This window comes from Sciurus carolinensis, chromosome 10 (genome assembly GCF_902686445.1).
Source record: "Sciurus carolinensis chromosome 10, mSciCar1.2, whole genome shotgun sequence".
In the NCBI taxonomy this organism is placed as follows: Eukaryota; Metazoa; Chordata; class Mammalia; order Rodentia; family Sciuridae; genus Sciurus; species Sciurus carolinensis.
In genome coordinates, this window is record NC_062222.1 from 96,816,595 (window position 1) to 96,831,036 (window position 14,442).

Consider the following 14,442-nt stretch of genomic DNA (forward strand, 5'->3'; position numbering starts at 1 on the left):
TTATAATTTTTAGTATAAGAATATATTGCACATTACTGTTTTGTTTACTGTTGGTTTCAGTGAATGAGTAAAGTATTGGACAATGTCTATTAAAATTGAATATGAAGTCAGGTACAGTGGTGCTGACCTGTAATCTCACTAGCAACTCAGGAGTCTGAGGCCAGAGGATCACAAATTCAAAACCAGTCAGTCTCAAACAAAAAGGACTGGGGATGTAACTAAATGATAGAATGCTTGCCTAGCATGCACCAGGCCCTGGGTTCAATCACCAGTACAAAAACAAAACAAAAACTTGTTCAAACAAATGCTTACAAAATGTTTAATCATTCAAATTGTTCTAGGATCTTACCCTCTTGTAGTGATTTCTGTTTTAGGACTCTGCAGTAAATAAATGTGGCCAACAAATTAAAGTTGGTATTCATCCCATAATATGTCCTAGATTAATTATATAATTGTAAAGTAAAAAATGTTCCAGAATTTACTCAGTCATTAACAAAGGTTTTTGAGAATTTACTATATGCAAAAATCTAGTTCCTCCAAGTTTACCTTAAGTATTTTACTTAAAATGACTAAATGATGTTTGACTTTGTTCATATATTTTTTTAAATATATTTTTATTGTAAACAAATGGGATACATGTTGTTTCTGTTTGTACATGGAGTAACAGCATACCATTTACATATTCATACATTTACATAGAGTAATGATGTTTGATTCATTCCGTTACTTTTTTCCTTCCCCCCACCCCTCCCACCTCTCTTTTCCCTCTGTATAGTCCCTCCTTCCTCCATTCTTGCCCCCCCATTATGTGTCATCATCCGCTTATCAGTGAGATCATTCGTCTTTTGGATTTTTGAGATTGGCTTATCTCACTTAACATGATATTCTCCAATTTCATCCATTTGCCTGCAAATGCCATAATTTTATTATTCTTTATAGCTGAGTAATATTCCATTGTGTGTATATATATATATATATATATATATATATATATATATATATATCACTGTTTCTTTATCCATTCATCAATTGAAGGACATCTAGGTTGGTTCCACAATCTGGCTATTGTGAATTGAGCAGCTATGAACATTGATGTGGCTGTATCTCTGTAGTATGCCGATTTTAAGTCCTTTGGGTATAGGCTGAGGAGTGGAATGGTAGGTCCATTCCAAGTTTTCTAAGGAATCTCCACACTGCTTTCCAGAGTGGCTGCACTAATTTGCAGCCCCCCAGCAATGTATGAGTGTGCCTTTTTCCCCACATCCTCTCCAACACCTATTGTTGCTTGTATTCTTGATAATCGCCATTCTAATTGGGGTGATATGGAATCTTAGTGTAGTTTTGATTTGCATTTCTCTTATTACTAAAGATGGTGAACATTTTTTCAGATGTTTGTTGATTGCTTGTAGATCTTCTTCTGTGAAGTGTCTGTTCATATCCTTAGCCCATTTGTTGATTGGGTTATTTGTATTCTTCGTGTAGAGTTTTTTGAGTTCTTTATATATTCTGGAAATTAGTGCTCTATCTGAAGTATGAGTGGCAAAGATTTTCTCCCACTCTGTAGACTCTCTCTTCGCATTGCTGATAGTTTCCTTTGCTGAGAGAAAGCTTTTTAGTTTGAATCTATCCCAGTTATTGATTCTTGCTTTTATTTCTTGTGCTATGGGAGTCCTGTTAAGGAAGTCTGATCCTAAGCCAACATGGTGAAGATTTGGACCTACTTTTTCTTCTATAAGATGCAGGGTCTCTGGTCTGATTTCAAGGTCCTTGATCCATTGTGAGTTGAGTTTTGTGCAGGGTGAGAGATAGGGGTTTAGTTTCATTCTGTTGCATATGGATTTCCAGTTTTGCCAGCACCATTTGTTGAAGAGGCTATCTTTTCTCCATTGTATATTTTTGGCACCTTTGTCTAGTATTAGAAAATTGTATTTATTTGGGTTTGTGTCCGTGCCCTCTATTCTGTACCATTGATCTACCTGTCTATTTTGGTGCGAATACCATGCTGTTTTTGTTACTATTGCTTTGTAGTATAGTTGAAGTTCTGGTATTGCATCATATAATATTGCTATATACAGAAATTTAAAGGTGGGTTTTTTTTTTTTTCCTCTAAAGGTGTCCTAATTTAGGTGAAGTATATTTTTTGTAGTATGCATAATCTGCATACTAGTAAGTTGGGTGTGGATGTTTAGCTTCATTATACTAGTCTGCATAGACAGTTGAAGAAATTAGATTTTGCAGGTTTTTGGTATTTTAGTAGTGGCCAATTAGTCAAGTGTATTATACTGTAATACTTTACTTTTTAAAAATCTTGTATTTCTTTATATTAAATGGTAAGAATTTAATGTAGAATCATAAACATCTTAGGATGTTTGTTAAGAGCAAGATAAAATAACAATGTTTATAACCAAAAGATTTGTCCATGAGAAACAATGGGAATTTTTGATAAACAGTAATATGCATAGAGCGGTAGACATGCTTAAAGGAGGGTTATATTTGGTAGACATTCTATCTGACTCTGTACGTGTTTTTTAGAATTCTCCAGGTTCCTGCTGCTTATGCTCCTATTGATCCAGATTCACCACCATCTTTATCGACACATTTTATGAAAAAATGTAATCTGAAGTATATTCTTGTTGAAAAAAAACAGATTAATGTAAGTCCAGGTGTTTAAAGTGCTTTTTTGTGTTATATTTATCTTTGAATTTAAGAATTCCCTTCTCCCCCATCTTGATTTCTGAATGTGTTAACTCTGGCATGGTGAATCAGTCAGCTTTTCGGTTGCTGTGACCAAAATATCTGTCAGTAACAACTCAGAGGAGGAAAAGTTTATTTTGAGCTCACAGTTTCAGAGGTTCAGTTCCTAGTTGACTGACTGTCTCTGGGCCCAAGGTGAGGCAGAGCTACATGGCCAAAGGTGAAGTGGAGGAAAACTGCTCACTGCCTGGCAGCTGGGAAGCATAGAGAGAGAAGGAGGAGCTGGGGGCCAAGATATAATTCTCAAGGGATGCCCTCAGTGAGCCACCTCTTCCACCCCACCACCCTACAGTTACCACCCAGTTAGTCAAATGGATTGATCCCCTGATTAGGTCACATTTTAGGTAATCTAATCATTTCATATCTAAACATCCCTGCGTTAATGCTGGAGGAACTTTTGGGGGACACCTTATATCCAAACCATAATAACATAGTTTCTCAGGCTTAGCTTTGTTGACATTTTGGGTAGAGTAATTGTTTATTGTGGGAAGTTTCTATGTCGTTTTGAATGTTCAGCAGATTTCCTGACCTTCACTCACTAGATACCAGTAGCACCTTCCAGTTGTGACAACCAAAAATGTCCAGACTTTGCCACATTGCCAGATGTCCTTGGCACCTTCCACCCCAGCAAGAACCACTATTCTGTGGCATGAAAGTGTCCTCTGATCTTATGGTGTCCGTGCATTGTTCTGAATTTTCTTTGTGTTTCCAAAGTATTTCCTATACTGAAAAATTTTTTTAATACTTGAAACTTTGATCATTTATGGCAAGTACATTGGTCAAAACATTAAAGAATTATAATCAAGCTTAACATTTTGAAAAATAGATTGACACATAGACCAGACCTTCCTGGGAAATGAACTTTGTTATTTTTTATTTTTAAGTGTCTGCCAAGCAAAGGTATAGCTGAGGAACATTGATTTAAGAGCAAGAATTAGTATTATATATTCACCAATGTGAGGCACCTCATACTGTATTATTTCTTATTTATAAGATATTGTTCTACCAAAGAACATTACATGTTTTTACCCATTTCCTATATGAACCAGTTTATATTTGGGAGTAATCAAAATGCATTGTGTGTGTGTATGTTTAGATGTGTGTGCCCATGCATACACACATATGAAGTAACAAGAGCTTGAGATGAATGAGACTTCCTAGAGAATCATAGGTACTAGAATAAGATGCTTAGAAAAAGATCTAAAGTGTTAATATGGTTAATATTCGAAAATTTTTGAAATAAACATTTATCAGAATCTGGCCAAAGCTTTCTCTTTCCCTCAATTGGTTATTCCTATATTATTGGTAAATAAGCAAAACCGAAATGGGGATGTAATATTTACTTTTCTTAACCTTGGTGAAAATTTTATAAAGGAGATGGTTGGGTAGGAAAATTGTTAATATCAAGCTTCTCTCTTTGTCTCTCTGTCTGTCGTGTGTGTGTGTGTGTGTGTGTGTGTGTTAGTTACTGGGAATCAGTCCAGAGGTACTTTACCACTGAGTTACATCTCCAGTCCTAAAAATTATTTTGAGACATGGTCTCACTGAGTTGCCAAGTCTGGCCTCATATTTGTAGTTCTCCTTAGCCTCCTGGGTAGCTTAGGATTCAGGTGTGTACCATTGCACCCAGCTTTAAGGTACTATTTATTTATTTTTATTTATTTATTTTTTTATGTTACAGAGGATTGAACTCAGGGCTTTTTTTTTTTTTTTTTTTAAATACCATTGAGCTATGCTCCCAGTCCTTTATTATTATTTTTTTAAATTTTGAGGCAGAGTTTGGCTAGGTTGCTGTGGGTCTTGCTAAATTGCTGAGACTGATCTTAAATTTGTGATCCTTCTGCCTCAGCCTTCCATATCTCTGGTATTACAGTCATATGCTAACATTCCTAGTGAGAATAGTTACCTTATAATACAGATGTTACCTGTAGAGCAATTTGTGACCTCCCATGCAGAATTCAGTCTAACCTTTTCTGTCTCCATTAGTATTTCAAGAACACATTTATTACATTTGCCAAACTGCATTTCAGTTGCATGTTTTTGTCTATTTTGAAGGTGAGTTTGAAAATAAGTATAGCATTTGACTCTTGATGTCTCTTGTTTTTTTATCCCTGGATATATAGTGAATATCCCATCCACCCCAAAAAGCCACATTGAGTGAGTAAGTGAATATTTCATGTTACTTCTATGTAAAAATACCTTTTAACATTTTAATATTTTAAACTCTGTCCTTTATCCAATATAGAAATTCACATCTTTACATGAAACCTTATTGAATTATGATATAGTCACAGTAGAACATAAGGACCTGGTACTCTTCAGACTGCACTGGAAAAATGCTGAGGTGAACTTGATGTTAAATGATAGAAAAGAGAAACATGCAAAAGAAAAAAGAAAAAACAGCATGAGCTCCGAGAACAGCATTAAAGAAAAAGAATACATGGATGTGAGACTAAAGCATTGCTTAGCCTATGTTCTGCATACATCAGGGACTACAGGTACCCCCAAAATCGTCAGAGTGCCTCATGCATGTATACTACCAAATATTCAGCATTTTCAGTAAGTTCTATTATGTGAATTCTTCTTAGAACTTGCGTTTTAAAAAGAAAATAACTTTTAAATATTTGTTCTTTGTAAGTCTTGTTTCTAAATGGATAGTACTAAGTAATTGTGTCTGTTTTGTTTCATTTCTCTCTGAATATCAGCTCTTTGCCAACTAGTTTGCTTTTTGATCCAGGTCAATCAAAGGAAAAAAATGATATGTTTAGAAGCCTTTGTTTTTCTAATTATTAATAAGAAGAGAAGAAAGATGTTCCTAGCAGAGGTACCAGCAGAAGCAGCAAGGGAGAAAGGGGTGGGTCCTGTTAGAATGTGTCAGGGCAGGACTGAGCAAAGAGTGGGAGAGCAGGAGCCTGGACATGTCCACTTGAAATTTGAACTTAATCTATTAGATGATGGGAAATGATTAAAAGAGTTGCATTTTATTAAATTAACTTCTGTGGTGCTATTTTGGAATTTGGCTAATTGATGTGGCTAAGAGATAAAAAAGAGCTGAAGTTGAGATTCTCAATTTGTGAAGAAAGAAATGGAGGAGGAAGAGTGAACCAGAGGGGTGTAGGCAATGGAGAGGAAATAATTCCCGGTACTGCAAAAAAAAAAAAAAAAAAGTTATATAAAATTTACAATGACATGAAATTATATGTGTGTATAAGGTAGCTTGATAAATAAAAGTTAGTAAATAAATAATAAAAATTAGTAAATAAATAATAAAAATTAGTAAATAAATAATAAAAATTAGTAAATAAATAATAAAAATTAGATAAATAAAAATTTGTCTTTAGTAGCAGAAAGAGATGGGGAGAAAAGACTTCTCTTGGAAGAATAAGGAAAGACAAATAGGTTTTCAGAAAAACAAACAGGAGATTGAAAGTTTGTGATGATTGCTGTATATTAGTTGCAGTAGGCTTCCTGTCTTCCTCATAGTCATTGAACTTCCTCTGGGGGGAGGGATTTATGATAGACTTTTCCTTGGCCTTCCTAGGAGGAAAAGTCACTCTGAAGAGGTGGTTTACTACAGCCTCATTTCTCAGAAGTTTCTGCTTTTAGTCAGATAAGGGAAGTTCCAAGGTTTCATCTTGATTTGTTGAATCTCAAATGTCTTCTGCTTAAAGAAATAACATACCAACTTTAGGGTTCTGAGTGTCTTCACACAACATACCTGCTTTGTATGGTGGTTGGAAAATTAAGAAGCAGTTTATTAGACAACCAATGCAATATCACAAATAGTAAGTTCAAACATTCCTTCCATTCCACCTTTTCCTCTTTCCTCCTTTAAAATCTCTTTTTTTCCCTCAGGTTTTCTTGTAACAGAATACGTCTATTGTGATTTAGATATGAGGTGTACCACAAAAGTCATATGTGAGATAATGCAAGAAAGTTTAGAGGTAAATGGTAGGATTATGAGAGTCTTAATCTGTGTATTAACCCCCCTAATAGGAATTAACTGGGTGGTAACAGTAGGCAGGAAGGGTTTGGCTGGAGGAGGTGGGTCATTGGGGAGTGTGTCTTCAGGGTCTATATTTTGTTCTTGGTGAGTGGAGTGCTCTCTCTGCTTCCTGGTGTGAAGTTCTGAGCTGCTTTGCTCCACCACACCCTTCTGCCATGATGTTCTGTCTCACCTCAGGCCCCAAGGAATGGAGTTAACTGTCTACCTGTGACCTCTGAAACCATGAGCCCCAAATAAACTTTTCCTATTGTACATTGTTCTTGTCAGGTCTTTTGGTTACAGCATTGGAAAAACTGACTAAAACAGCATCTTAAGCTGCTTTCTTGAAATTAATGCCCAGATAGATGTTCTGTGAGTGTTTAACATTGCCCATGTTTCAGGGTTTAAGCTTTATTAGAAGCCTGTGGAAAGTTTGCTTTCCCCTAAACCTGAAAACCAGGCAATATTTGTGAAAAATAATTCCGTTAGAAATTGAAGTTTGAATGTAACCTTAATTGTCAATGAGTTTTTATATTACCTGAGACACAAGTGTAGCATAGAGTTTTTAAATCTTTATACCATGCTTGACGATCTTTTGAGGTTAAGGTTATCTCTGCTTTTAGATGGGTTTTGTGTGCCATAGGTTCAACCCTGATTTTCCATGCTCTGTGATATCCTAAATACACATATTCTTGTTCTGTTCTCATTTTAGATCCTGAGAGGAAAATGCCAGATAGTGGGGAAAGGGAGTGGGAGTCTCTATTAAGCATTATTGAAAAACTATGACAGAATAAGATTTTTACTAGAATAAATCCAGGAGGATATATGGGGTTAATACAAGGAATTGGCCTACACAATTGGAGCTGGCAAAGTGAGTCTGAAGGCTCTAGGCAGGCAGTCAGGAAAGGATGATTACAAGCAGGCTGGAACCCCAGGGGCATCAGATTATCCACAGGCTAGTCAGAAAAGAACTCAGGTGGAAGGGAAGTTAATTGCAGACCCAGCTGGTGTCTCTGGGCTCTTCAGAAAAGGGCTAACCCTTCTAATAAAGGTCTCAACTGAGTAAATCCAGCCAATTAAGCATAATCTTCCAATTGATTGACTTAAAAGCAGCTGAGTAAAGATTTTTAGATTAGGCCAGGTGCATACCTGTAATTCCAGTGACTCAGAAAGGTTAGGGCAGGAGAATTAATAAGTTCAAAATCAGCCTCAGCAACTTAGTGAGACCAAATGAAAAATGAAAAAATAAAAAATGGGTTGTATTTCATGGCCGGGTGATGTGGTTCACACTGGTAATCCCAGCAACTTGGGAGGTTGAGGCAGGAGGATTGTGAGTTCAAAGCCAGCCTCAGCAAAAGTCAGGCACTAAGCAACTCAGTGGTGAGACCTGTCTCTTAAATAAAATACAAAAAAGGGCTGGGGATGTGACTTAGTGGTCGAGTACCCCCGAGTACCCTAATCCCTGTACCCCACCCCCCAAAAAAGCGGGCGGATGTATCTCCAAAAAAAAAAAAAAAAAAGACTAGATCAGGGTTTGATTGAATAACTGGGAGAAGGTCTGTGCTACCAAGTGGCAGCTGCCACCCTGATGTTCTTCAACTCTCACTCTTAAGAAGCATACTAGAAAGGGAATTCTGGAACTGTAGTTCTGTTTGTCCAAGTTAATGTGTCAAAACCATCATAAACTGGTGTGATGGGGCACATCTATAATCCCAGAGGCTTGGAAGACTGAGACAGGAGGATCACAAGTTCAAAGTTGCTAAGGACGTGAATTAGTGGTTAAGTGCCACTGGGTTCAAGCCTTTGTATCAAAAAAAAAAAAAAAAAGAAAAAAGAAAACCATAACTGATGATAAAATATATGTAATTAAAAAATGGATATTGCTTTTATAAAAGGTATTTCCAAAATTAATGGCACTATTTTTGTTACTGTAAAGAAGAATAAAATCTGGAAACATTCAGAAACTTAGTCATAAATATTTTTTAGAGTCTTTTTACAAAACATTAGACATTCTTATGACTATGTGCTGTTTCACCTTAGGATACTTTTTGACATCACACAAGAAGATGTTTTGTTTTTGGCTTCACCTCTGACCTTTGATCCTTCTGTTGTGGAAATGTTTGTGGCTCTATCAAGTGGTGCCTCTCTGCTTATCATACCACCTTCTGTCAAGGTGCTCTCATCAAAATTAGCTGAGGTTCTCTTTTCCCATCACAGAGTGACTGTTCTGCAGGTACATTTTAGGAGCAAATGAAGTGTTTTGTTTTTTATTATTTAATATTTTAAATGTTTTAGGGAAACTATATTGCTTTAGTTCTTTGCAGTAGATTAATGGTAATCTAGTTTAATTGGCAAGTGCTATTCCCTCATGATGTCTCTTATTTATTTAAAAATTTAAAAATCAGTTAATTCTGTCAAGAAAATTATTTTATCATGTATTATATGCCTACTATATAATACTAAAGGAATTTCACTCAAATCTGTTGGAACATGCTGTTGGGATATCTCTGTTGGAACATGCTGTTGGGATGTTAAGAATTTAAGTGTATTGAAAGCTAACATAATAATTATAATTGATGTAGAAATTTAAATTTTTGAAATTTTTACATCAATACATTTACATTAACCTCTAAAAACATATTTTTGAAGTTTGACCTTCTAAAATTCTTTTCAAATGTGTACTTGTAAAGTATGTGGTACACAAACCTAAAGATATTACGTTATAAATGGTTAAAGAGAGAATGAACAAAATTACATACATATCATGATATCTTAGTTAAGTACTTAGCTGCTGTGAGATTGTTTAATCCATAAATAGAAATATCCATTTCATATGGTAGTGGAAATTAGATAGTATAGCATAGTTCCTGGTATGTATGTGTCTCAGACTGTGTGAATTCTTATAACAAAACACCACAGACTGGGTAGCTTATAAATAACAGAAATTTATTTCTCATAATTTGGGAGTCTGGGCAACCCAGGATCAAGGCTCCAGCAGATTCAGTTTCAAGTGAAGGCCCGCTTGCTAATTCATGAATCCTTTTCTTCACTGTGTCCTCACATGATGGAAGGGGTGAGGTTCTCTCTTGGGCCTCTTTTTTTTTAAAATTTATTTTTATTGTAAACAAATGGGATACATGTTGTTTCTGTTTGTACATGGAGTAACAGCATACCATTTGCATAATCATACATTCACATAGGGTAATGAGGTTTGATTCATTCTTGGGCCTCTTTTGTAAGCAAATATTTTATTCATGAATGCTCTGCCTGTGTGATTGGATCACTTCCCAAAGGCTTCACTTCCTAATTTTACTTTGGGGGTTAGGATTTCACCTTATCTTATTGTCTAGTGCAATAAGATAGAGAAGGATGATAAATTTCTGCTCCAAAGGCAAAATTTGATATTTTGAACTTTTTTTGGATAGTGTTTTTCCTCTAAAAAATTTGACTAAGTGGAATTTATCTCAGAAACGTATGTTTGACTTATCCAAAATCCATTGATGTTATGTATTACATGAAGAACAATAGACAAAAAAGTACATACTTATCTTAATAAATGCAGAAAAGTGTGTTTGGCAAGATTTAACACCCATTGAAAGAAAAGATATTTAAAAGAAAATTATCAAAAGAAAATATATTTTTAAAAAAATCTTTCAACAAACTTTGAATAGAAGGATACTCCACCTGCCCCCCAAATCATGAAGGGCATCTATTATTAAAAAACTACAACTAGGACCGAGTATATAACTCAGTGGTAGAGCTCATGCCTAGCAAGTAAGAGGCCCTGGGTTCAATTCCCAGTCACACACACACACACACAGAGCTACAGCTAACATCATACTTGATGAAACTCTGAGTGCTTTCACCTTAAAAACTGAGAACAAGACAAAGATGTTTGCTTTTACCACTTTTTAGCATTGTTTTGGTGCCTCAGCAACTTAGAAGACTTTGTCTCAAACTAAAAAATGAAAAGGACTGGCATCAGTGGTTAAGTCCCCCTTGGTTCAACTCCCAGTACCAAAAAAATTGAAAAAAAAAAAAAGGAAAAATGATAAATAATAATGATAGTAATTATCTATTGTGGCTGAAAGTAGATCAGCAGTTATCTGGAGATGTCCAATTGAAGAAAAAGAGTTACAGTGGTACAGAGGTAATATTAAAGGTAATGTATACACTATAATTTGAATTATTTGTCTCCCCAGGATTTATATATAGAAATGTAGTCCCCGTTGTGTTGTATTAAAAGGTAGGACCTTTGAGAGGTACTAGTTGATAAGGGTGGAGCCCTCCTGAATGCCCTTATGAAAGAGACTTGAGGGAGCTTTTTGATCCTTCCACCATATGAGGACACACTGAATCTGCCAGCACCTGGATCTTGGACTGCCCACCTTCTGGACTGTGAGCAATAAATTTCTGTTGTTTATAAATTACCCAGTCCATGGGTAAACTAAGACAAATATATTCATTATTTGGATTGTGGTGAAAGTTTCACCAATATATACATATATGAAACTCTGTACTAAATTGTACACTTAAAATAATTGATGTCAGTTGTACCCAAATAAAGCTGTTAAAGACATCTATTCATATCATTTTGCTCAGGTATATTTTTAACCCTTTTGTTTACTTTCTGTAGAGCTAAGGGGGTAAAAGGAAATATAAAATTATTTTGTAGATTTATTTTATTTTTTTTATTTATTTTTTTGCAGTACTGGGGATCGAACTCAGGGCCTTGTGCTTGCGAGGCAAGCACTCTACCAGCTGACCTGTCTCCCCAGCCCTGTAGATTTATTTTTTAACTTTAAATCTTTTTTGACTTTAAATCATTTCTTATAAACTGTATAATGAGAGCTTGGCTCATTATACAGTTGTGGCTCAGTGGTAGAGTGCTTGCTTAGCATAAGTGAGGCTCTGGGTTCGATCCTCAGCACCACAGAAGTACAAAATAAAGATATTATGTCCACCTACAACCAAAAAAGAAAAAAAGAAAAAAACTGTACAATGAAACAGCTAATATTGTTGCATAAGTTTTTCTTAAGGCATAATCCCTAGTCACATTAAAAAGGTAATGCTTGCATCAATAGTTTTCTAAATATGATTTACCATTTGATAAATATAGCCTTAATTTTATCCATGTGAACTTAAAATGCATAACTGTGAATTAATTAGTACAGTGTTTACCTTCTCAAGAAGTGAGAAGAAAGAAAGAAATTATTTTAATGTATCTGCAGGCAACGCCAACATTGCTTAGAAGATTTGGAGCTCAGCTTATTAAGTCAACTGTTTTATCATCCAGTACTTCTCTTCGGGTGTTAGCCCTTGGTGGGGAAGCATTCCCATCATTGACTGTCCTCAAAAGCTGGAGAGGAGAAGGCAATAAAACACAGTTTTTTAATGTTTATGGTATCACAGAGGTATCAAGTTGGGCCACCATTTATAGGATTCCGGAGAAGATTCTTAACTCTACTTTGAAGTAAGGATTTTAATTGTTCTAGAGAGGAGATTGTATTTTTCTGGATTTTAGTACTCAGAATGGGGTTTTTGTTGGTGGTGTTTTTGACTTTTTTTTTTTTTTTTTTTTTTTGGTTGGGGGTGGGGATGGTTGGTGCTTATGATTGAACCCAGGGTCAGTGTGCCAAGCACTCTCTCTACCCCTGAGTTATATTCCTAGCCCCTGCTAATTGTGTTTTGATAGACCCTGCAGTAATAATTTTAGAATCACTATTTATCCAGTATTTTAAGTTGGGAATCCAGAACCTTATCATAACTGGTGCTGAGATTTTGTCAGAACTTTTTGTAACAATTATAATGAACAACGTATGTGACAGCTTTTTCACCTACCTTTTCCTCTTGGCAATCTTTGACTTATATCATAATATACTTCCTTTTTTTCTTTATTTGGTGTAGAGTGATTTATATACACTGGAAAATATTCTATTCAAGTGTAAAATTTTAAATCTACTTTGGGTTTGTTTTTCACAGATGTGATTTTCCTGTACAACTGGGATTTCCTTTGTTTGGAACTGTAATTGAAGTCAGAGATACAAATGGATTCACAATTCAAGAAGGCAGTGGCCAAGTGTTTTTAGGTTGTATTACATTTGTTGATTGGCAATATTTTTTTTTTTTTTTCAGGAAGAACAACTAATGTGTTTTATCTTTTTTCTTGATTTTTTTAAATGTCTAGTGTGCTTTTCAGTTACAATTTTTAATCTCATTCTCAATCATGATATATTTCATGTTGCCATAATTATATCATCTACAGTGTCTAATATCTAATAAAAGTAATTTAGAAACTAACTTGGACTGTTATGACAAAATTATATTTAATGATTATTATAGAATTTTAAAAATCACATTTTTACAAATAAATTTTATTTTATCCCTTTGTTTATGTCTAATTTTATCTGACATTTAAAAGTGGTCCCCCTTTAATAAAAATGGTTCAAATTTTGAGTGTTAGTAATTAAACTATTAGAGTCATATTTAATTTTAGGGTTTTTCAATATACTTTCTGTGCATTTTTATGGTATCAGTGTTTATACTTTGGAAGGTGGCAAAAACAGAGTGTGTTTTATTGATGATGAAATAACAGTACCTCTTGGTACAATGCGAGCTACAGGAGACTTTGGACTGTGAAAGATGGAGAGATATTTTTCTTGGGAAGGAAGGACAGTCAGATCAAACGCCATGGTAAACGTCTTAATATTCAGCTTCTGCAACAGGTATACCTATTTAAATATAAGTATCTACTAATATATGTAGACATTAGCGGTGATTACCACCAATCTTCTATGCCAGTTCTTTATCAGTATCATTTATGTCTAAGATTTTTGTGTGTGTGTGGGGCGGTACCAGGGATTGAACTCAAGGGCACTCAACCCCTGAGCCACATCACCAGCCCTTTTTTGTATTTTATTTAGACACAGGGTCTTGCTGAGTTGCTTAGTGCCTTGCTTTTGCTGAGTTGCTTTGAGCTTGAGATCCTCCTGCCTCAGCCTCCTGAGGCGCTGGGTTTACAGGCATGTGCTGCTGCACCCAGCTAAGATTTTTGTATTAGTGATAAGTTACAATAAAAATTCAGTATGCCTCTTATTCTCAGCATAAATAGATTTGTGTTTTTTTAGAATAGGGATTGAACCCGGGGGTACTCTACCACTGAGCTACAGCCCCAGCCCTTTTTATTTTGTATTTTGAGTCAGGGTGTCACTAAATTTCTGAGACTGATAAACTTTTGATCCTCTTGCTTCATCCTCCCAAGTCATGAGATTATAGGCATGCACCACTATGCCTGCAGTGATTATTTTTTAAATTAGTGACAGAATGGATTTTGAGATCTGTGAAAGTAAATTTGGTGTATTTGCTCTAGGACACATTATTTTTGAAAAATATTAAGAACCCTGCATGCTTGTAATATCGTTCTAAACAGTTTTTTAAAAAAAGATCTCTAGGGTATTCCAGAATTTAATTCAGCATTCTTTCTTTCTTTCTTTCTTTTTTATATCAGCAGTTGAACCCAGAGCACTTAAACACTGAACCACATCTCCAGCCCTTTTTAATTTTTAAATTTTTAAATTTTTAAATTTTGAGACAGAGTTTCACTAAGTTGCTGAGGTTGACTTTGAACATAATCCTCCTGCCTCAGCCTCCCAAGCTACTGGGATTATAGGTGTATGCCACTATGCCTGGCAGCTTTACTGATT

At 35.3% G+C, this 14,442-nt stretch overlaps 1 protein-coding gene across 1 annotated transcript in view; it reads left to right on the forward strand.

Moving 5' to 3' along the window:
• Aasdh (aminoadipate-semialdehyde dehydrogenase) overlaps window positions 1–14,442 on the forward strand; it is a 31,383-nt gene that overhangs the window by 3,220 nt on the left and 13,721 nt on the right. The window contains 7 exon segments of the mRNA XM_047567291.1: window positions 2,533–2,653; window positions 5,000–5,313; window positions 8,780–8,972; window positions 11,971–12,212; window positions 12,722–12,828; window positions 13,293–13,367; window positions 13,370–13,464. Coding sequence (XP_047423247.1) covers window positions 2,533–2,653; window positions 5,000–5,313; window positions 8,780–8,972; window positions 11,971–12,212; window positions 12,722–12,828; window positions 13,293–13,367; window positions 13,370–13,464 — 1,147 coding nt within the window.